Genomic DNA, 22,796 nt, shown 5'->3' on the forward strand with positions numbered 1-22,796 from the left:
CTCCATACTTCTGTATTTCCCTTCATGTTGTCTTTATCTGCTGTCGATGTTTGGCAATTTCTCATCAACACACACATGCACATATTAATTAGCATCTACAGACACACACACATTTATAAACACACACACACATACCATGTATACATCACTTCAGGGGACATTACATTGACTTACATGCATTTCCTTGAGACTTATCCTAACCTTAACCATAACCAACACATGCCTAACCCTAACCCTAACGGCCCGTCCACACAGCGGCGTGTGTTGAAAGCTTCACCATTCACTTTGAATGGGGTTACGTCACTTTTCGCCGAACTGCATTGTGGGAAGCGACGCAGAGCTTTGCTGGCGTGGCTCGCTGCAAAAGTTGAGCAATGTTCAACTTTTGAAGCCTCGGCAGAAGCGTCAGCCAATCGAATCATATGCCAGTACAAGCTCTAGCCAATCAAAACGCTGCTTGTGTGTCAGGGGCGGGAGATTCATGTGATTGGTTGTTGGTCGAGTTTCAGACACGCCCGCCGGCAAGAGACAACGCACGCCGCTGTGTGGACGGGCCGTTACCCTAACCAAGTTTAATGATTCCCCTCATGGGGACCTCCATTTAGGCCCCATAAGGGAGGCGAGTCCCCACACGTGACTGTGTAAACAGATTTAGTAACAAGTAGTGCTGTAGCGACGCGTCGACGCGTCGACTTCAAAATATCGTCGACGACATATTTCCGCGTCGACGTGTCGCCACCATAGACTGTATATATGGTCGCCACACACACGTGGGTCACCCAAAGCAACAAGCAGTTCGCAATCGCACTTCTAACACAGTGGAGACTGAAACGGCTACCACCTCCTCCTCACAGGATTGCGCACGAAGCCCCCAAACGAAAACATCTCGCCCTAGGTCTTCAAAAGCATGGGAATATTTTAAAGTTAGTCCAAAACGCAAAGATATTTATATATTTATATCTCACTGAGACTGCTGCTTGACCGGAAGCAGCAGCTAGCTGTGGTGGCTACCATTAGCAGCTAGCATTTGCTCTCCGATTTTTACATTAAAATGGAATTATGGATTATAAATTCAATCGTTTTTTTATACATAGACGTTAAAAACCTATGGATTAACCGATTCAGCCGCGTTTTTTCTCATTTTAATGCCATTGAACACGTCTTTTGATCAGATTGACAGCTACGGTGGTGAGACGATCTCCCTAGAAGCTCTGTGAAGGTACGTGTTGTGATGACTGTATTTGCTTCCCCTGTCGCGAGTCCGGATCACTCAGTGATGATACTATGTACCTACATAATCTGTGGAGTCTCAGCTTTAATCGGATATCTTGTATGTGCAGCTACGATAAGTAATAAGGGTACTTTTATCTTGAGATCTGTGCCAATGTCCGTTAGCATTTTTCGCTCAGGGGTCATTTAGATGCTTCTTATGAGACTTGTGTTTTGTTTTGGTAAACATGGTTTGTATCGTCAGTTAGCTGAGATTATTTCCGTTAATCTGGTATAACACATTAATAGGTTCTTAAATATTAAGATCCCCTGAGACACAGTGTCGTGAAAAAAATTTTTTTTACATTACGTTTTTTTTACATTACGTTTTTTTGAATTGAACAACAGAAAAATAATCGTTCGATTAGTCGACTAATCGATCAAATAATCGCCCGATTAATCGTTTTCAAAATAATCGTTTCCCCCCAGCACTAGTAACAAGTATAGTAATGCTAGGACACACACACACACACAAACACACACACACACACACACACACACACACACACACACACACACACACACACACACACACACACACACACACACACACACACACACACACACACACACACACACAAAGAAGTGAAGAGAACATATCCAGACGTACCATTATACTCTTAGAGCAATTGTTTAACCCCTGATTCATATAGTAATTCAAATTTGATTAAATCACATCATGTTTTGTCGAAGAAAAAATACAGAAATACTTATTTTCGAACAAAAACTGGTTTCGCTAATCAAATCAATGTTATTGGAATAAACACCATAACCAGAGGTCAAATAGTGTGTGAAATAAACCAATCGCTTTGAATATCTAAATTGAGGCCATCCTTAAACATTCGTGAATCCAAACTGTGTTTTTTTTTGGCGTTTCTGTATTGTTAACACCTAGACATGGATTTTAATACTGGTAGGGAAAAGTTGGCTATTTAATGATCTTGCGTGAAAAGCCCCAAACATATATGCATTTTGGCAGAAAGCTCTTTTTAAGACGAAGAACATGTGTTTTTATTCCCCATCTCTCAGTTTTCCTCTCTCACCTTCAGCGTGTCGAAGCCTTTCTCCAGGTACGTCCCGTACTTGTTCTTCTCTCCGGTCGAAGCGTAGAATTTACACCACCAGTCCATGAACTCCTCCGCCTGTAGGTCAGAGGTCAAAGGTCAGGGGTCAGATAGTGTGTAGAATAAACCAATCACATGTGTAGATAACAACCCCTATGTACTTTTTCAAATTTTCTTCGGTATTTAATTTGTCTTTTCGGGTCTCGATTTGCAAAACTGTACTTTTATTATAATGTGACCCCAAATAAATAAAGAATAATAAAAACAATAGAATAGACCAATCGCTTTGAATACCTAAATTAAAGCCATTGTCAAACATTCATGGATCCAAACTGTGCTTTTTGGACGTTTCTGCATTGGATTCTTTTTTATTTAATTCTTTATTCTACTATTTCAATATTAGACCATTTATACATCCGACAAATAAACAAAATTAGTAGAAGAGAGGGCAAAGTACACACTTCCTTTACTCAAGTAGAAGTACAGATACTCGTGTTTAAAAATACTCTGGTAAAAGTAAAGTCTTCGAAATGTACTTAAGTGAGAAGTACTTTCTTTTGTAGTATTTATCCTACTATTTCAATATTAGACAATTTATACATCCGATGAAAGTAAACAAAATTAGTAGAAGGAGGGAAGAAAGCACATCTTATACAGAGGTAGCCCTCCCGTTAGTTAAAGGACAAAAAGATAATTCAGTAATTAAATACGCACACAAATAAACAAAAGTATATATACTAGGGCCGGGACTCGATTAAAAAAATTAATCTAATTAATTAGAGGCTTTGTAATTAATTAATCGCATTTTTAATCGCATATACATATTTGACCTAAGAACAGTGAGAAGCAATTTTTTTTCACATGGATTTTAGTATACCATTAGGCGCATTCACACCGCAGTACTTTTCCCACAAAGGTTCATGAGAATTTACTTCATGAGAACTCTTTGAACCTGGGGGAGGATTAGGCAAATGAAGCCGCTGACGTCACTTCTTCTTCTTCTGCTGCTGTGGGTTTACAGGCAGGCCGCAAACCACTTCACGGCGTATACTGCCGCCCAAAGTCCCCGGCCGGAAGTCCCCGGAGTTGGGGACTGGCTTCAGTAGAAGCTGCTGGGAGTCCCAGCAGCTTCTACTGCAGCCTTCCGAGTAAATCGCCAGAACGCCGACACCTCCTCATCTCCACCGCTCCCATGTTTTATTTTGTGTTGCCATAAGTTAGTCTCTCTGCGTTTCTGCGCTGGGCTAATGCTAATAATGCTAATGCGAGGATAATAAAATGGCGGCTTCACAACACTTTTTGGGAGTTTTACGGGGCGTGGTTTGCAATCCGCCCAGCCAATCAGAAATATAGCTCTTTTCTCACAAGAGAGCCGCACGAAAGTCCCTGCTCTCTAGCAGCTCTCTGCTCTCTAGCAGGGACTTTCGTGGGGGGTAAAAAGGTTCTCATGAACTAATTTTAGTACCAGCTCTTTTTGGTGTGAACGCGATAAAAGAGGCTAACGTCCACGCTAGCTTCCACGCTAGCTGCTATATGTTTTGCATTGAGGTGATACTTGAGGCTTGATGTGCTGCGGTGATATGCAAATTCCTTTTTGCATAATTTGCACACAACCGTGCTCTTATCGACGCTTCCATCCGTCCGTTTTTTAAAACAACATTTCCCACTGTTGTTCACTGTGGTTTGTTGTTGTCTGAAGTCATGAACGTTAGTTGGTGCTCCAGTATAATCGGTACGCCTGAAACTCATCCAGTGAGAAACGTTCCGTGGTGCAAAAATAAGTGCGATTAAAATGCGTTAATTTTTTTAACGCGTTAATTTTTGTGTAATTAATTAATCTTAATTAACGCGTTAAAGTCCCGGCCCTAATATATACACTTGCACCCATTTCTAGAAACTTCCTACATGTCCATGTTCAGATAACAAGACCGTTTTAATTATCGTTGTATTTTTATTCAAACTATGATAATTATGATGATCGTTGATATTGTTATTATTATTACCATTATCATATATCCATATACAGGGTTCATACACTTTTTCACCAATGATTTTCCAGGACCTTTACCTAATTTTCCATGACCAAAGAAATTACTCTTTCTCAGCGTATCACTGAAAATGGTTTATTTGAACATGGAACAGGAAAATACGGTCTGCATCTGAAACATGTTGTGCCTATCTAAAACAAATCAAATAGTAGGCTTACTAGCTTCTACACGCTAAGGCAAGGCAAGTTTATTTATATAGCACCTTTCAACACAAGGCAATTCAAGGTGCTTTACAAAAATGAAAGACATTAAGAAAAAGGCATTTAAAAACAGCAAAAGATAATAAATTAAACATTAAAAGAAAAAGTACATGGATAAAAGTTACAGTGCAGTCTAAGATATGAATAGTTCAATTAAAAGCAGCGACAAAAAGAAAAGTCTTCAGCCTGGATTTAAAAGTAGTAAGAGTTGCAGCGGACCTGCAGGTTTCTGGGAGTTTGTTCCAGATATTTGGAGCATAATAACTGAACGCTGCTTCTCCATGTTTAGTTCTGACTCTGGGGACAGAAAGCTGACCAGTCCCTGAAGACCTGAGAGATCTGGATGGTTCATCATTTAGCAGGAGGTCAGAAATGTATCTTGGGCCTAAACCATTCAGTGCTTTATAAACCAGCAGCAGTATTAATAAATACTAAATACAGCTTAGGCAACTAAAATCTCTCACCAGCAAAATACCTCGTCAGTTAAATGCCATTTTACGTTTCATTACTATACGATACAGTATTTATTAGATCAATGTTTCTCAAACCTTTTCATACCAAGGACTTAACCAATAAAAAAAAACACTGGAGGACCACCTAACTCCACAAATATCCCAAAACACATCGTTTTTCTAGAACAGATTACAAATCGCCTGAAAATGGTACAAACAGGCGACAACATGTTTGACGAAGGTGTTGCACTGGGCTATATCATGCAATCGAAAGTGAAACTTAAGCTCGTTCCATTGCGGAGATATTCCCGCGAGAGTGCGGAAAACTTAAATGTATTTATTTATTTCAAATGTGAAATGTTACCAATATACTCACGGACCACTAGGGGGCGCTCACCGACCACCAGTGGTCCGCGGACCACACTTTGAGAAGCACTGTGAGATGGATAAAATATAAATTATATTTGATGGAACTTTAGTTACATTTTCATGACTTTTCCAAAACGTTGGGAAAGATATTGTTTTCCATAACTTTTCCAGGGCCTGGAATTAGCATTTTGAATTTCCATGACTTTTCCAGGTTTGTAATGACTGTAAGAACCCTGTATATAATAAAAATACATGTTAATGTAATAAGGGATTCAACTCTACATCTTCTTTATTCAGTAATTAAATACGCACAAAAATAAACCAGTCGTTTTTAAATCTCAGCAAAAAACTCACCTCTTTGCACTGGCTTTTAATACTAGTAACATTTTGACATTTGAATGTGTTTTTATCATGTTATTAATTATTGTTTTATAATTGTACTCCTATTGTGTTATTATATATTTGTTCCCTGGTCAACTGAGGTGGTTTTAAATGTGCTTTATAAATAAATAAAGATTGAGATTGAGATTATTCCCATAAAAAGTCAAATCTACTATTTTTGCATCACCAATATAAGAAAATGGACCCTACATCATTAACTCAGAACTCCTGTAATGACCTTTGACCTTTGTAAAGCCCTGCAGTGACTCTTTGTAGACGCCGCTCACAAATTAGCCGCCTCTCAGGATTGTTCCAATGATGGCATGGCAGCGTTTTGTTCGCCAAGTCACGTCAACACGAGAAAAAAGAAGTGGCGCCGCGGCATTAGGGTCAGAGTGTAAAGACGCTCTGAGGCAATGGAAACGGGCACAAAGTGGACTACATGGCAACAAGAAATGTATGTTCATGTATGAAAGCAATGCCTCTGCTGCTCTTACATCTCTGTTACTTTTGTATAAGATATAAGTATTCTGCGGGCACAGAAGAATTGTCTTTTTCGATTTTATTTAGCTGTGAAAGGATGGAAACTGGACTTAAACTCACACTGTAGAATGTAATATTCCATTCCTTACACTCTTAATGTATAATATCCTGCTTTATATTTTGTTTACTGTACATTTGTATTACGACATGTATATTTTCTACTTTTTGAGGCAATGGAAACGGGCACAAAGTGGACTAAACCTCACAGGAAACATGGGATGGCAAAAAGAAACATCTTGCAGAATGTATGAAAGCAATGCCTTTTGTATAACACATAAGTATTCTGCGGGCACAGAAGAATTGTCTTTTTCGATTTTATTTAACCGTGAAATGATGGAAACAAACTCATCAAAAGAAGATCAAGTTATTTCGATGTATCAACAGTGTTTATATGATGCTTACGTGTTTTCTGTGTGTCTGGGAGCATGATGTGTGTGTGGTAACATCGCTGACAGGAAGCACTGGCTTCCAGTTGTCAGGTGGATGTGACTTCTGATGGTTGCCATTCTTAGGATTGGGAGTATAACACAAGTCTCATACGGCCCGTCCACACGGCGGCGTGCGTTGCTTGAACGGAGACGCTCCCCCTTCACTTTGAACGGGGTGACGTCCCGCTTTGCCGAACTGCATTGTGGGTCCGTCGCGTCGCTTTGCCTCCGTTGCTCGCTTCGAAAGTTGAGAAAAGTTCAACTTCTGAAGCTTCGACGGAAGCGCCAGCCAATCAAATCATATGCCAGTACAACAACTAGCCAATCAAACCGCGTGCTTGTGTCTCCGGGGCGGAAGATTAATGTGATTGGTTGTTGGTCGCGAGCAGTGTTGGGTAACTACTTTTGCCGGGTAAAAAGTAGTGTAACGCGCTACTACGGAAAATTTGGTAACGTAACGTAGTTTCTTCTTCAATTCGCCGAAACGTTACTTTTCCCAGGGACGAGTGACAGTGACTCTGCCTACTCAGCTGTGTGCTTACGCATTAGGCACGAGCTCTCATTCCACACTGTACGTGATAGAGGCTGGCCGCTGGTGGTGGCATGAAGACTGAAGAGCAGTGATGGCAAGCGAGAAGCAGGCGCAGCCAACGCTAACATTCGAGGGATGGAGGTATTCCCATTACTTCGAACTTGTTGAAACTAAGGGGGAAAATGTGAGTGTAAGGTGCACGTTGTGCCCTGGCCAGAGACTTGTGTCCACTGCCGTTAACTCCACTGCCGTTAACTCCACTGCCGTTAACTCCACTGCCAACCTCACCAAGCTATTGAAAGGAAAACATGCTAGCATGAAGCTAGTAGCTCAAGATCCCCGGGGAAATGATGATATTTCGAGTCCAAGCCTATTTAGTAGCCTATTGATATGCTTTGCACCTATTTTGGGGCTAGCCTGTAACCCTTAATGATTATGATTTTATATTGATTGATATTATTGTTTAGTGGTGGTGTTGACGCCTATAGCCCAATGTTTTGTTAAGTGCTCTGTGGCATTTTTTTATAATAAAGAGCACAAAAGACATATCTGTTATGTCCTCCATAGTAGAACTTTATGTAAGCCGACACATTTAGGAACAGAGATGGGGTTCTGCCCAAAATCGAGCAACATAAAAGTAACGAGTAACGTAAAAAGTTACTTTCCTTGGAGGGTAACTAAGTAAAGTAAGGGATTACTTTTTTAAAGAAGTAACGAGTAACGAGCAAACACTACTTTTTAAAAGTAACTTCCCCAACACTGGTCGCGAGCCAGACACGCCCACCGGCAAGCTTCAACGCACGCTGCCGTGTGGACCTACCGATAGTGTCACGTTCTCTTGCACTATTTTATTTCTATTCTGTCTTTCACTTTGTTTGTTTGTTTTATGTCCTATAAATATTCATGTTGGAGGATCCTGTGACTTCAGTGTTTTCATTGCCATATCTACACTGTAGCTACTGTAAACATTACACGTCACTTGTTAGATGCTTTTATCCAAAGCGACTTACAAACATTCAATACTGTGGGCAATCCCCACAGGAGCACTTTGGGGGGAAGTGTCTCAGGGACACAACGACATGCTGACTGCAGTGGGACTCAAACTTGCTACCCCCTGATTCAAAGTCCAGCACTCGATCTAAACATGACAATAAAGCTTTGAATCAAGATTCTAGGCTTCTAACAAATGTAGTCACAAGTCTTGTTGGATAGTGTCAAGTCTAACGCTTTCAGACTCATCTCTTGAGCCGAACTCCTGCTGCAGAAGAAAGAACATCTTATTCAGATACAAATGCAATGTTTTTGTTTGCACTGTGAATGAAAGCAATGCCTCTGGTGCTTTTACATCTTTGTCTTTCTCAGTTTTATTTTAACTAATGGAAACAACAGAATTGAACTGAAAAAGATTAGAAAGAGGTTTCGATTAGTCCTGGAAACTGCTGTAGTGGATGCAGATTACTCGGGGAATATGGACAGTAAACCTCAGGGAAAAGCATTATTCGCCGGGCGCCGTACATAATGGCTGCTCCTAACACACGTTACATAGTACCTGTACTACGTAATGACAATAAGTTGAATCTTCTTCTTCAATTATTATTTCAGATAATCTACAAAAAAACTCTCAATTTCCTGTCTAATTATTTAATCAGATAATCTAATTAACCCATAATTGTTTAATTTGATTATTGAATACAATACCGCCTGTTCTTGTCTAATTAAAGGTGGGGTAGGTCATTTTGGAGAAAGCAGCTCGAGTGCGCTAGAATTTAAAAATACACAACCGGAAGAAATCTGCCACTTCCTCACAGAGCCCCTCCTCCAACACACACGAACGCGCACATGACCAATGAGGGCACGAGATCAGTTTGTGCCCAGATGGAAGGCTGACAGGCAGGTAGGCCATCCAGTTACTTTAGCCGGGCCGGTTTCTCAAACTTACCTACCCCACCTTTCAGTACAGTAACGAAGTATTTGTTCTCCACTACTTCCCACCTCTGCCAAAAGTCAAGAGGTTGGATCACGGCAACAACAACAAAAATATGACACAGCAGTCATGAAAAGTGTAAATTAGGACTTTCTTAATGATCAAAAGTGCTCAGAAACTTACCCATTGTAACATCTAGTGTTGGCATTAACGGTAAAAGACAGAAATGACATCCATCAGACACACTGTGACGAGAAGCAACCACACACTCTAATAACAGAATGAAAGTCATGTTAAGGAGCTTTTCAACACATTTCATAACACCAATTTTCCTTAAACATTAAAGGGTTTCACTCCAAATTGAAACGTACACCATTTATACAAAATAAATCCCGCTATTACAAAGTGACAGCTGGCATTAAAGTAAAGCCGTAAAAGTCTTACTATTACATGAGTCATCCTGAGCTCACAATGTGTTTCTGTTCGGGAGAATAACATATCTGTGTTTTGTTGACGTGTGGTTTGGATGAGAGGCATTTTGATTTATATGATATTTTGTGGGGGGTTTGAGTTAAACCCTGTGATGTGTTTTTATCAAAAAGTTGTTTTATTTCGCATGAAGCTGCCTCACGTTTACTTTAAAGTCTGTTCACATTGGCAACGTCCAGCAGTCTATTTAAACACTGGAGAATTATCTCACGGAAATAAAAAACTCTGTCTGTGTGTGTGTGTGTGTGTGTGTGTGTGTTGGCTCTGACGGAAACAACGACTACAAAGATGGTGAATACCGAGGGGACGGATCAAACTACCAGACACAGACACACACACACACACACGTCTCACACACACACACGTCCCCGCCCTGCAACCTTCAACCCTCCGAGGAACACTCGAGCTTAAAACACACTCATGACGCATGCACCACTTTTTCCTTTGTGTGTGTGTGTGTGTGTGTGTGTGTGTAGGCATTAATGTAGAACAAAAGTGCTCTTATGGCACTGAGCTGCTGTGGGATCCCCTTTCTCATACTTCCCAGACACACACACACACACACACACACACACACACACACACACACACACACGGAGTCAAACGTCCTAATTTTCCCAAAGTGGCAGCATGGCATGGAAAAGGGCAGCACGTGGAGTTTAACACACACACACACACACACACACTGTCTGAGGTGTCTGGTGTGTGTTAATGCGCCCTCTGAGTACAGCCGGTGCCAAGCTCTGATGACAGAGGCGCCAGGAATTGTGTGTGTGTGTGTGCCCACTAGTGTGTGACAAGGTGTGTCCCCTCTTGATTCAGACAGATTAAGGCACTCGTTATTTAGTGCACACTCCTGAGGTCGCACACACACACACACTGCGGTCTGCTCAGGGTGTCAGTGTGGTTTGCAGCCTATCATTACGCCCTGCAGGAAGCCAGGCTAACCAAACGATGGCTGCCAAAAAGTGGAGTGGATTTACAGAAAAGTTTGGAGCTTTCTCTCTTAAAAGCTTTCGGTGGGGAAATCCCTTCTTACAGCCTCTCCTGCTGATGTTCAGGTGTATATCAGTATGTAGTGTCTCTACTTTAAAGAGTCCTCTCCTGCTGATGTTCAGGTGTATATCAGTATGTAGTGTCTCTACTTTAAAGAGTCCTCTCCTGCTGATGTTCAGGTGTATATCAGTATGTAGTGTCTCTACTTTAAAGAGTCCTTCTCCCGCTGATGTTCAGGTGTATATCAGTGTGTAGTGTCTCTACTTTAAAGAGTCCTCTCCTGCTGATGTTCAGGTGTATATCAGTGTGTAGTGTCTCTACTTTAAAGAGTCCTCTCCTGCTGATGTTCAGGTGTATATCAGTATGTAGTGACTCCACTTTAAAGAGTCCTCTCATGCTGATGTTCAGGTGTATATCAGTATGTACTGTCTCTACTTTAAAGAGTCCTCTCCTGCTGATGTTCAGGTGTATATCAGTATGTAGTGACTCCACTTTAAAGAGTCCTCTCATGCTGATGTTCAGGTGTATATCAGTATGTACTGTCTCTACTTTAAAGAGTCCTCTCCTGCTGATGTTCAGGTGTATATCAGTATGGAGTGTCTCTACTTTAAAGAGTCCTCTCCTGCTGATGTTCAGGTGTATATCAGTATGTAGTGTCTCTACTTTAAAGAGTCCTCTCCTGCTGATGTTCAGGTGTATATCAGTATGTAGTGACTCCACTTTAAAGAGTCCTCTCCTGCTGATGTTCAGGTGTATATCAGTATGTAGTGTCTCTACTTTAAAGAGTCCTCTCCTGCTGATGTTCAGGTGTATATCAGTATGTAGTGTCTCTACTTTAAAGAGTCCTCTCCTGCTGATGTTCAGGTGTATATCAGTATGTAGTGACTCCACTTTAAAGAGTCCTCTCATGCTGATGTTCAGGTGTATATCAGTATGTACTGTCTCTACTTTAAAGAGTCCTCTCCTGCTGATGTTCAGGTGTATATCAGTATGTAGTCTCTAATTTAAAGAGTCCTCTCCTGCTGATGTTCAGGTGTATATCAGTATGTAGTGACTCCACTTTAAAGAGTCCTCTCCTGCTGATGTTCAGGTGTATATCAGTATGTAGTGTCTCTACTTTAAAGAGTCCTCTTCTGCTGATGTTCAGGTGTATATCAGTATGTAGTGTCTCTACTTTAAAGAGTCCTCTCCTGCTGATGTTCAGGTGTATATCAGTATGTAGTGTCTCTACTTTAAAGAGTCCTCTCCTGCTGATGTTCAGGTGTATATCAGTATGTAGTGACTCCACTTTAAAGAGTCCTCTCATGCTGATGTTCAGGTGTGTATCAGTATGTAGTGTCTCTACTTTAAAGAGTCCTCTTCTGCTGATGTTCAGGTGTATATCAGTATGTAGTGTCTCTACTTTAAAGAGTCCTCTCCTGCTGATGTTCAGGTGTATATCAGTATGTAGTGTCTCTACTTTAAAGAGTCCTCTCCTGCTGATGTTCAGGTGTATATCAGTATGTAGTGACTCCACTTTAAAGAGTCCTCTCATGCTGATGTTCAGGTGTATATCAGTATGTACTGTCTCTACTTTAAAGAGTCCTCTCCTGCTGATGTTCAGGTGTATATCAGTATGTAGTGTCTCTACTTTAAAGAGTCCTCTCCTGCTGATGTTCAGGTGTATATCAGTATGTAGTGTCTCTACTTTAAAGAGTCCTCTCCTGCTGATGTTCAGGTGTATATCAGTATGTAGTGACTCCACTTTAAAGAGTCCTCTCCTGCTGATGTTCAGGTGTATATCAGTATGTAGTGTCTCTACTTTAAAGAGTCCTCTCCTGCTGATGTTCAGGTGTATATCAGTATGTAGTGTCTCTACTTTAAAGAGTCCTCTCCTGCTGATGTTCAGGTGTATATCAGTATGTAGTGACTCCACTTTAAAGAGTCCTCTCATGCTGATGTTCAGGTGTATATCAGTATGTACTGTCTCTACTTTAAAGAGTCCTCTCCTGCTGATGTTCAGGTGTATATCAGTATGTAGTCTCTACTTTAAAGAGTCCTCTCCTACTGATGTTCAGGTGTATATCAGTATGTAGTGACTCCACTTTAAAGAGTCCTCTCCTGCTGATGTTCAGGTGTATATCAGTATGTAGTGTCTCTACTTTAAAGAGTCCTCTTCTGCTGATGTTCAGGTGTATATCAGTATGTAGTGTCTCTACTTTAAAGAGTCCTCTCCTGCTGATGTTCAGGTGTATATCAGTATGTAGTGTCTCTACTTTAAAGAGTCCTCTCCTGCTGATGTTCAGGTGTATATCAGTATGTAGTGTCTCTACTTTAAAGAGTCCTCTCCTGCTGATGTTCAGGTGTATATCAGTATGTAGTGACTCCACTTTAAAGAGTCCTCTCATGCTGATGTTCAGGTGTGCATCAGTATGTAGTGTCTCTACTTTAAAGAGTCCTCTTCTGCTGATGTTCAGGTGTATATCAGTATGTAGTGTCTCTACTTTAAAGAGTCCTCTCCTGCTGATGTTCAGGTGTGTATCAGTATGTAGTGTCTCTACTTTAAAGAGTCCTCTCCTGCTGATGTTCAGGTGTATATCAGTATGTAGTGTCTCTACTTTAAAGAGTCCTCTCCTGCTGATGTTCAGGTGTATATCAGTATGTACTGTCTCTACTTTAAAGAGTCCTCTCCTGCTGATGTTCAGGTGTATATCAGTATGTAGTGACTCCACTTTAAAGAGTCCTCTCCTGCTGATGTTCAGGTGTGTATCAGTATGTAGTGTCTCTACTTTAAAGAGTCCTCTCCTGCTGATGTTCAGGTGTATATCAGTATGTAGTGTCTCTACTTTAAAGAGTCCTCTCCTGCTGATGTTCAGGTGTATATCAGTATGTAGTGACTCCACTTTAAAGAGTCCTCTCATGCTGATGTTCAGGTGTATATCAGTATGTACTGTCTCTACTTTAAAGAGTCCTCTCCTGCTGATGTTCAGGTGTATATCAGTATGTAGTGTCTCTACTTTAAAGAGTCCTCTCCTGCTGATGTTCAGGTGTATATCAGTATGTACTGTCTCTACTTTAAAGAGTCCTCTCCTGCTGATGTTCAGGTGTATATCAGTATGTAGTGACTCCACTTTAAAGAGTCCTCTCCTGCTGATGTTCAGGTGTGTATCAGTATGTAGTGTCTCTACTTTAAAGAGTCCTCTTCTGCTGATGTTCAGGTGTATATCAGTATGTAGTGTCTCTACTTTAAAGAGTCCTCTCCTGCTCATGTTCAGGTGTATATCAGTATGTAGTGTCTCTACTTTAAAGTGTCCTCTCCTGCTGATGTTCAGGTTGTGACGACCCCTGCCTTGTTATCTCTGGTGTGTGTATGTTCCTTTAAGGTTTTCCCTTTGGTCTATCAGCTGGGATTGAGGACACCTGGCGGCTGGAGCTAGCCGGATAAAGGACCGGGCCGGATCTCGCTATCTCTCTCTCTGGCAGGAGGACGCAGCGCGAAGAGCAGCCACGACCAGCTGACCTCTTGTTTAGTAGTTTGTTTCGCCTGTTTGTGTCCTTCGGCAGCAGTGAATAAACTCTTGTTTCCTATTCACGTCCTCGTGTTCTGTCGCGCGTTTATTGTGGCTGAGAGCCAAGCCATGACAGCTGGGGGCTCGTCCACTTCTTTTTATCTGTGATACAGCAACGGATAGGTGAGATTTGTGTTGGGAGTTGGTGCGTTGCATGTGGAGCAGTGCGGAACGGTGCGGAGTTTTCCCTGGCAGGTTAAGCGGCGGTTCCCTTGGGATCGTTGAGCGGGGTGTGTAGTGTTGCGGAGAAAGTGGTTGAAGCTTTGTCTTGGGAGCATGGCCGTGGTCTCAGTAGTGTTGCTAGCTTGCTAGTCGCTTTGCTGGATTAGCGGTCTCCAGTGCATAAATACCCACCACAAGTAACTGCATGAAGACTAGGGAGGAGATTAGTCAGTGGGATGGTGAGTTAGTGGGGAAACTCCAATCAAAAAATTAGTGTTCCACTTTGGACGCATAATAAACGTGGTGGTATCTGTCCGGTTGGTTTTTGTTTTTGTTCTCTTCTTTCGGTTTAAAGGTCCGGTGTTGTGTTCCGGTGAGGGGTCGGTGTAAATTAAGATGGCTGACATAGAGGCATTTATTGAAGCTCCGTCTCAGGAGTCTCTTGCCACTTTCTCAAGAGAGCAGCTGCTCTTAATTGCTGAGCATTTCTCTGTGTCTATTGTCGGTGATAGAAGGGTGAAAGACAACATAAAAGACTCTATAGTGTCGACATTAAGTGAGACAGGAGTGTTTGCTGCAAAGGAAGAGGGGGTTTTGTTAAAACCTCTTTTTCAGGCTAGTTCACTGTCCTTTGAGCAGCAGAAGGAGATGTTATTGTTGCAGCTCAGTCATGACAAAATGAGGTATGAGATGGAGTGTGAAAAGGAAATTGCAGTGGAGCGGATGCGGCAGGAGACTGAGAGAGCCAAACTGGATATGGAAGGACAACGTCTTTCTATGGTCAGAGATGGTGCGGTGTTGGGTGAGTGGCACGGTGAACAGGTGCCCAGGTCTCCTCATCGGTTCGATGTTAACAACTTGCGCTTGTTACCGTAATTTAATGAAAATGATCCTGACACTTTTTTTTTTGCTTTTTGATCGTGTAGCTAGGGCTAGAGATTGGCCTGATGCGGACTGCGCTCTGATGCTTCAGTGTGTTCTCACAGGGAGAGCGCAGTCAGCATATTCCTCCTTATGTCTTGAGGATAGCTCTAGCTACAGTAAAATAAAATCGGCGGTGCTTAGAGCATATGAACTGGTGCCAGAGGCCTATCGACAGCGTTTTAGGTCCTTTGAGTAAAAACAAGATCAAACATATGTGGAGATGGCGAGGGATTTGTCTGTTCATTTTAAGCGTTGGTTAACTGCTCTTGACGTCACTACTTTTGACGATTTGTGTGAGCTCATGACTTTGGAACAGTTCAAAAATATTCTTCCAGACAAGATTGCTACTTACATAACAGAACACAGGGTCACTTCTGCGGCTGAAGCTGCTGTGGCAGCTGATGAGTTTGTGTTGCTTCATAAGAGCAGGTTCGGAGGGCGCTCTGGGGCCCTGGCTGTTTTTGAGGGAAGTAGAAAGGTTGGTTCATTTGGGATGGAGCCAAGGAACTTGGGTTTGGTCAAATCTGAGGGGGATAATAATGATATTTGCCACTACTGTCGCGAAAAAGGCCATTGGAAGGCAGACTGTCCTGTGCTTAGAGCAAAATCTGAGGGAGGAAGATATTTTGTTGGGCCTGTTGCGTTGGCTGCTCCTGTGGAAAGCAGCGGTGTTGCCGATGTGCTTACATCCCACTTAGGTGGATCTGAGGTTTTGGCATCTTATGCTCCATTTATACGAGACGGCTTGGTGTCATTGGTAGGTAGTAATGTCAGAGTTCCAATCAAAATCTTGCGAGACACAGGGGCTTTTGACTCATATATTGTTGACTCTGTTTTGCCTCTGTCTTATGAAAGTGACACTGGTGACACCCTTCTGAGTAGGGGACTGGGATTAAAAGTACTTCCTATTCCTGTTCATAGGATGTATATTGACTGTGGTCTTGTTAAGGGTGAGGTGGCGGTTGGTGTACGTCCAGCTTTGCCAATCGAGGGGATACAGTTCATCCTGGGCAACGGTTTGGCAGGTAGCAGAGTCTGGACTGATGTTCCTCCTGTGCTTTTAGTGACTGGCGGTCCGATTGAGTCAAGGTCTGAGGAGAGCTCTACAGTGTTGGCAGACGTCACGCCCTCTGGTGTGATCACTCGTGCTATGGACAAAAACATGTTTAGAAAACAGAATACCAAGCATTGTCCCACTAGTCAAAGTGGTCGTGGCGGCGGTGGCGGTCGTGGTGGCGGCAGCGTTGATGGTGGTCGTGGTGGCGGCAGCGTTGATGGTGGTCGTGGCGGCGGCAACAGGGGTCGAGGAAGAGGCAAGGAAATGTCCCGCTATCGGTGTGGAGACCAAGGACACATGGCTCGTGACTGTGGGCATGCCAACGACCGGAAGTGCTATTCCTGCGGTGGGCTTGGTCACATCCAGAGACGTTGCAGTAGGGTGAAATGTTACAGGTGTGGCGACATTGGCCACGCGGCGGTGCATTGCAGTAAAGCCAGTGAAACTAACTGCTACAACTGAGGAAGCATGGGCTGTGACGGTAATGTATTGTCTGTCATACTGTTTAATAAATCGTTCTCGCTCTGCCCATCCTTTTAAAGTGTGCTTACCTGTGTTGCTAAAGATGTGGCTGGGTGTGGGAGGAGCGGCTGGCAGTGTGAGGGTTGTATGTTGCAATTGTTGGTTTTGTTGGAAGTGGGGTGACTTATGTCTGGTATTTTTGTTGTTCATTACTGGTGTTTTTTTTGTTTTGTCAGGGTTGGTGTGCCGGTGGTCCTGGGGACACCGACTTTAAGGGGGGGGGGGGTGTGACGACCCCTGCCTTGTTATCTCTGGTGTGTGTATGTTCCTTTAAGGTTTTCCCTTTGGTCTATCAGCTGGGATTGAGGACACCTGGCGGCTGGAGCTAGCCGGATAAAGGACCGGGCCGGATCTCGCTCTCTCTCTCTCTCTGGCAGGAGGACGCAGCGCGAAGAGCAGCCACGACCAGCTGACCTCTTGTTTAGTAGTTTGTTTCGCCTGTTTGTGTCCTTCGGCAGCAGTGAATAAACTCTTGTTTCCTATTCACGTCCTCGTGTTCTGTCGCGCGTTTGTTGTGGCTGAGAGCCAAGCCATGACAAGGTGTATATCAGTATATAGTGTCTCTACTTTAAAGAGTCCTCTCCTGCTGATGTTCAGGTGTATATCAGTATGTAGTGTCTCTACTTTAAAGAGTCCTCTCCTGCTGATGTTCAGGTGTATATCAGTATGTAGTGTCTCTACTTTAAAGAGTCCTCTCCTGCTGATGTTCAGGTGTATATCAGTATGTAGTGTCTCTACTTTAAAGAGTCCTCTCCTGCTGATGTTCAGGTGTATATCAGTATGTAGTGTCTCTACTTTAAAGAGTCCTCTCCTGCTGATGTTCAGGTGTATATCAGTATGTAGTGTCTCTACTTTAAAGAGTCCTCTCCTGCTGATGTTCAGGTGTATATCAGTATGTAGTGTCTCTACTTTAAAGAGTCCTCTCCTGCTGATGTTCAGGTGTATATCAGTATGTAGTGTCTCTACTTTAAAGAGTCTTCTCCTGCTGATGTCCAGGTGTATATCAGTATGTAGTGTCTCTACTTTAAAGAGTCCTCTCCTGCTGATGTTCAGGTGTATATCAGTATGTAGTGTCTCTACTTTAAAGAGTCCTCTCCTGCTGATGTTCAGGTGTATATCAGTAAATAGTGATGTCAAAACCTGTTGCCTACATTTCCCACAATGCAACTAAACAGATATTTGGGTGTATTACAATAGTGGATGCTAATTTCTTTCAGGGATTGTAGCGATCAGGAGTAATTTTTATCCATAATTAGAAAATATATCGATAAAACCATCTTTTAAACTAAATTGAACCCACATTTAAGTCACTTATTACATCACATAAGTATGTTTCTCTGAGACATTTAACTCTGAAGTATTCAATATGCAGTTGGACTTATTTAACCGATACACACGTGTCATCCAGGAGAGCATGGACACATTTGATTGACACTCTGGGCAGCGAAAGAGGAGAACAGCTTCTTAAAACAAGAAAACCCCAAATAATTCACCGAGCCGTTCTGACATCTTGTTTCTGATCACGATGTCATTACAGCGCCGCGAATGTGTTTTCATAAAATGCCACAAAGTCACCTGGCATGAAGCTTTGTCAGTGAGTTAGGGAAGAGTTTATGGAACAAGAGAGACCGAGAGTCATCAGAGTTGACTGGTTTCTGGCGTTGAAGGGATAGTTTGGATGGGAGTCAATGGGAGAGGAGAGACGGAGCACGACCACAGCTTCTGACGGGAAGATCATTTATATAAAACACGTCACAGATGGAAAAACAAGTATCTGAGTAACTCATTTTCCATCTGAGCGACGTTAGATCCAGGCCAGTTTTGGGGTAGATACTCAGAAAAAAGTAATGCATTACCCATTAATAATGACTTTTTAAAGATCTAATGCCATACTTTACTAAATTCCTCACTGCTGAGCGTAATTAGTTGCACTTCTAGGTTCCTTTATTGTGTATTACTACTAAATTAAACCTCATTTGGACTAAACCACCTGCAACTCAACGTCACACAAACCAAGGAGTTGGTGGTGGATTTTAGGAAACAAAAGACCCTCCCGACCCCAGTCACCATCAACGGAACAGAGGTAGAAATCGTGGATCACTACAAGTACCTGGGCGTCTACATAGACATTAAGTTGGACTAAAAACAAAGACGCAGTGTACAAGAAAGGTCAGAGTCGTTTGTATTTCCTAAGGAGACTCAGATCTTTCAATGTGTGCAGAACCACGGCGGATGTTCTATGACTCGGTGGTAGCAAGCGTCATAGTAGTGTGCTGGGGCAGCAGGCTGACTCAATAAGCTCATCGGGAAAGCTGGTTCGGTCCTGGGAGTAGAGCTTGAGCCTCTGCTAGAGGTGTCAGAGAGGAGGATGCTGAGGAAACTGCTCAGCATCCTGGACAATACCCCTCACCCCATGATGCCACTCTGGAGGCCTATCAGAGCACCTTTAGCAGTAGACTGCGAGCACCGAGAAGCACCACACAACGCCACAGGAGGTCTTCTCTTCCTGTGGCCATCAAACGTTATAACACCATGTGCAATATTAGGTTAATGTCATAATGTCATAACATCAGGGTTAGGGTTTTAATATTTACCCTCATTTTATTTAGTACGATGAGAAATTAGCTATCAGTTGTTTTTAGTACTTTATATTTAGTATTTTTACTTGAGTGTGCAAAATGACTTGTCACCAAATGACTTGTCATCAAAAGACTTGTCACCATATGACTTGTCACCAAATGACTTGTCACCAAAAGACTTGTCACCAAATGACTTGTCATCAAAAGACTTTTCACCAAATGACTTGTCACCAAATGACTTGTCACCAAATGACTTGTCATCAAAAGACTTTTCACCAAATGACTTGTCACCAAATGACTTGTCACCAAATGACTTGTCACCAAAAGACTTGTCACCAAATGACTTGTCACCAAATGACTTGTCACCAAAAGACTTGTCACCAAAAGACTTGTCACCAAATGACTTGTCACCAAAAGACTTGTCACCAAATGACTTGTCACCAAATGACTTGTCACCAAAAGACTTGTCACCAAAAGACTTGTCACCAAATGACTTGTCACCAAATGACTTGTCACCAAAAGACTTGTCACCAAATGACTTGTCACCAAAAGACTTGTCACCAAATGACTTGTCACCAAAAGACTTGTCACCAAATGACTTGTCACCAAATGACTTGTCACCAATGACTTGTCACCAAAAGACTTGTCACCAAATGACTTGTCACCAAATGACTTGTCACCAAATGACTTGTCACCAAAAGACTTGTCACCAAATGACTTGTCACCATATGACTTGTCACCAAAAGACTTGTCACCAAATGACTTGTTACCAAATGACTTGTCACCAAATGACTTGTCACCAAATGACTTGTCACCAAAAGACTTGTCACCAAATGACTTGTCACCAAAAGACTTGTCACCAAATGACTTGTCACCATATGACTTGTCACCAAAAGACTTGTCACCAAAAGACTTGTCATCAAATGACTTGTTACCAAATGACTTGTCACCAAAAGACTTGTCACCAAATGACTTGTCACCAAATGACTTGTCATCAAAAGACTTGTCACCAAATGACTTGTCACCATATGACTTGTCACCAAAAGACTTGTCACCAAATGACTTGTCACCAAAAGACTTGTCACCAAAAGACTTGTCACCATATGACTTGTCACCAAATGACTTGTCACCAAAGGACTTGTCACCAAATGACTTGTCACTGTCACAGGCTGCTACCTATTCTCTACTGGGTCACTGTAATGCGTTACTTTAAAACGTTGTATATTGTATATTGAGATATTGTATATTGCATACTTTTATTAAGACGTATCTCTATGATCTGTATTGTAATTTTGGAGCAACCTGGCAAAAAGAATTTCCTTCGGGATTAATAAAGTTCTATCTAATCTAGGGGTGTAACGGTATCCGTATTCGTCCCGTACCGTCACGGTTCGGCACATGCAGTCACACGGCGAATACGTCTTTTTTTTACGAGTTGGAAAAAAGTCTGTCACTCAGGGCAGTATTACACTATATATAATCCAGGGGGGCGGTATTGCGCCTAAAAGCCAGCCGCCCGTAAATAACAAATGAAGAACAAGAACAAAACACAACAAAACGAACACAATACATGAAGAAGAAAAGTTAGTAGCTACGGCGAGTTCACACAACACACAGGAGCTAGAAGACCCACCTGCTTCTTTTAAATCAGGTGTGTGGGAACATTTCGGGTTCCCTGTGAACTACAACAACGATGGGGTGCGAGTTGTGGATCGGACGAGGACGGTGTGTCGGCGTTGTTCGACAGCGGTGCGGTATGCTAGTGGTAACACGTCAAACATGCTCAAGCACATCCGAGTCAGTCTCAGTCTCCAGCGAGATGGTTTTCTCGACGGCAGGTGCCATAGTTACCGCCAACAGATCTGCCATCACTACTGACAACGTAGACAAACTCATCTTTTTGAAGAACAACTTGAAAATAGAGTAAAGCTTGAGTACCTTTATTTAGGCATAATGGCCTCACACACTCACAAGTTAATTACACATGTTAGACATTGCTCCTAAAGGTACAGATTTAATTTTGTTTTATATTTATCATTGTATTTATTTTATATTTTGACATCAGGAGATGTTATACAGTTCTGCCTTTCATTGATTGTGATTAGCTTTTCCTTGTTGTACCGAAACCGTACCGAACCGTGACCCCCAAACCGAGGTATGAACCGAACCGTGACTTCTGTGAACCGTTACACCCCTAATCTAATCTCATTTAATCTCATTTATGCTAACATCAGCTAAAATCCTGAATCTACTAAACACAACACAGACCTCTGTTTCTGCTCTTAGTTTGAACATCTGTAGCTCAGTTTCCATCATAACAAATATAACGGTCCAGGAAACGTAACACTTATATTAATGGCAAATAATAGACATCTTTTTAATATATATATTTTTTTATTAGGGCTGTCAAGTTAACGCGATTAACGCATGTGTATTTTTTTCCTCGGCCGCCCCGTAGTTTCAGAGCGCATCGAGTTTAAAATACCATCTACAAGCTGATGCTGACAGCCCCGCTCCTGCCGCCCGCTTGTGGCAGACCACACTTCCACGCTCACCGGCAGGCACCGACTGGCTGTTGGGAGGACCGGGAGGGTGTGTGTATGTGTGGCCCGAGCGAGCGAGAGAGAGACCTTACGTGCATTGTTGTTGTTAGCATCTGGTGCTAGCTAGCTGCGCTAACGGATACAAGGAGCTGTTTAAATGAAAACAGAGGAGCGACATTTCGCCACAACTGCGCCGAGCACTTGACTTTATGCAGGAAGCCAGACAGTGGGACATTGTACGAGAAGTCAGCACACTCAGCACGGATAGTGCAACATGATTGCAGCGTCCAGCCAGCTCCCGTTCGAGCATATGCCTTGAGTTGCACATAGCTCCAACGATCCATCTCACACACACACACACACACACACACACACACACACACACACACACACACACACACACACACACACACACACACACACACACACACCATTTGTATTGTATTATTGTATGAGAGAGGTTCCAGGTTGAATTGAGGCGAATATTTTAATGTTCAGAGGTTGTTGTGTTTAATATTCATGAGGTTATTTGTCATTGTTCAAATGGTAATAAACATTAGCATAAAGCATATTTGTCCACTCATATGTTGATAAGAGTATTAAAAACTTGAAAAATATTCCTCTAAGGTACATTTAGAACAGATAAAAAATGTGCGATTAATCGCGATTAACTATTTTAATGGACTGACAGCCCTAATTTTTATATATCTGAGATGTGTGCTATTGCCTAGAAATAGCATGATAGCTGCACTTTAATGTGTGTTTT

General features: G+C 42.3%; 1 protein-coding gene across 1 annotated transcript in view; it reads right to left on the bottom strand.

The window, feature by feature from the left end:
• Positions 1 to 22,796, bottom strand: part of dysf (dysferlin, limb girdle muscular dystrophy 2B (autosomal recessive)) — a gene marked incomplete at its 3' end in the record, with an annotated part of 99,793 nt that overhangs the window by 24,746 nt on the left and 52,251 nt on the right. Inside the window, 1 exon segment of the mRNA XM_034204642.1 lies at positions 2,313 to 2,411. Within this exon segment, the coding sequence (XP_034060533.1) occupies positions 2,313 to 2,411 (99 nt within the window).

This window comes from Gymnodraco acuticeps, unplaced genomic scaffold, assembly GCF_902827175.1.
Source record: "Gymnodraco acuticeps unplaced genomic scaffold, fGymAcu1.1, whole genome shotgun sequence".
Classification (NCBI taxonomy): domain Eukaryota; kingdom Metazoa; phylum Chordata; class Actinopteri; order Perciformes; family Bathydraconidae; genus Gymnodraco; species Gymnodraco acuticeps.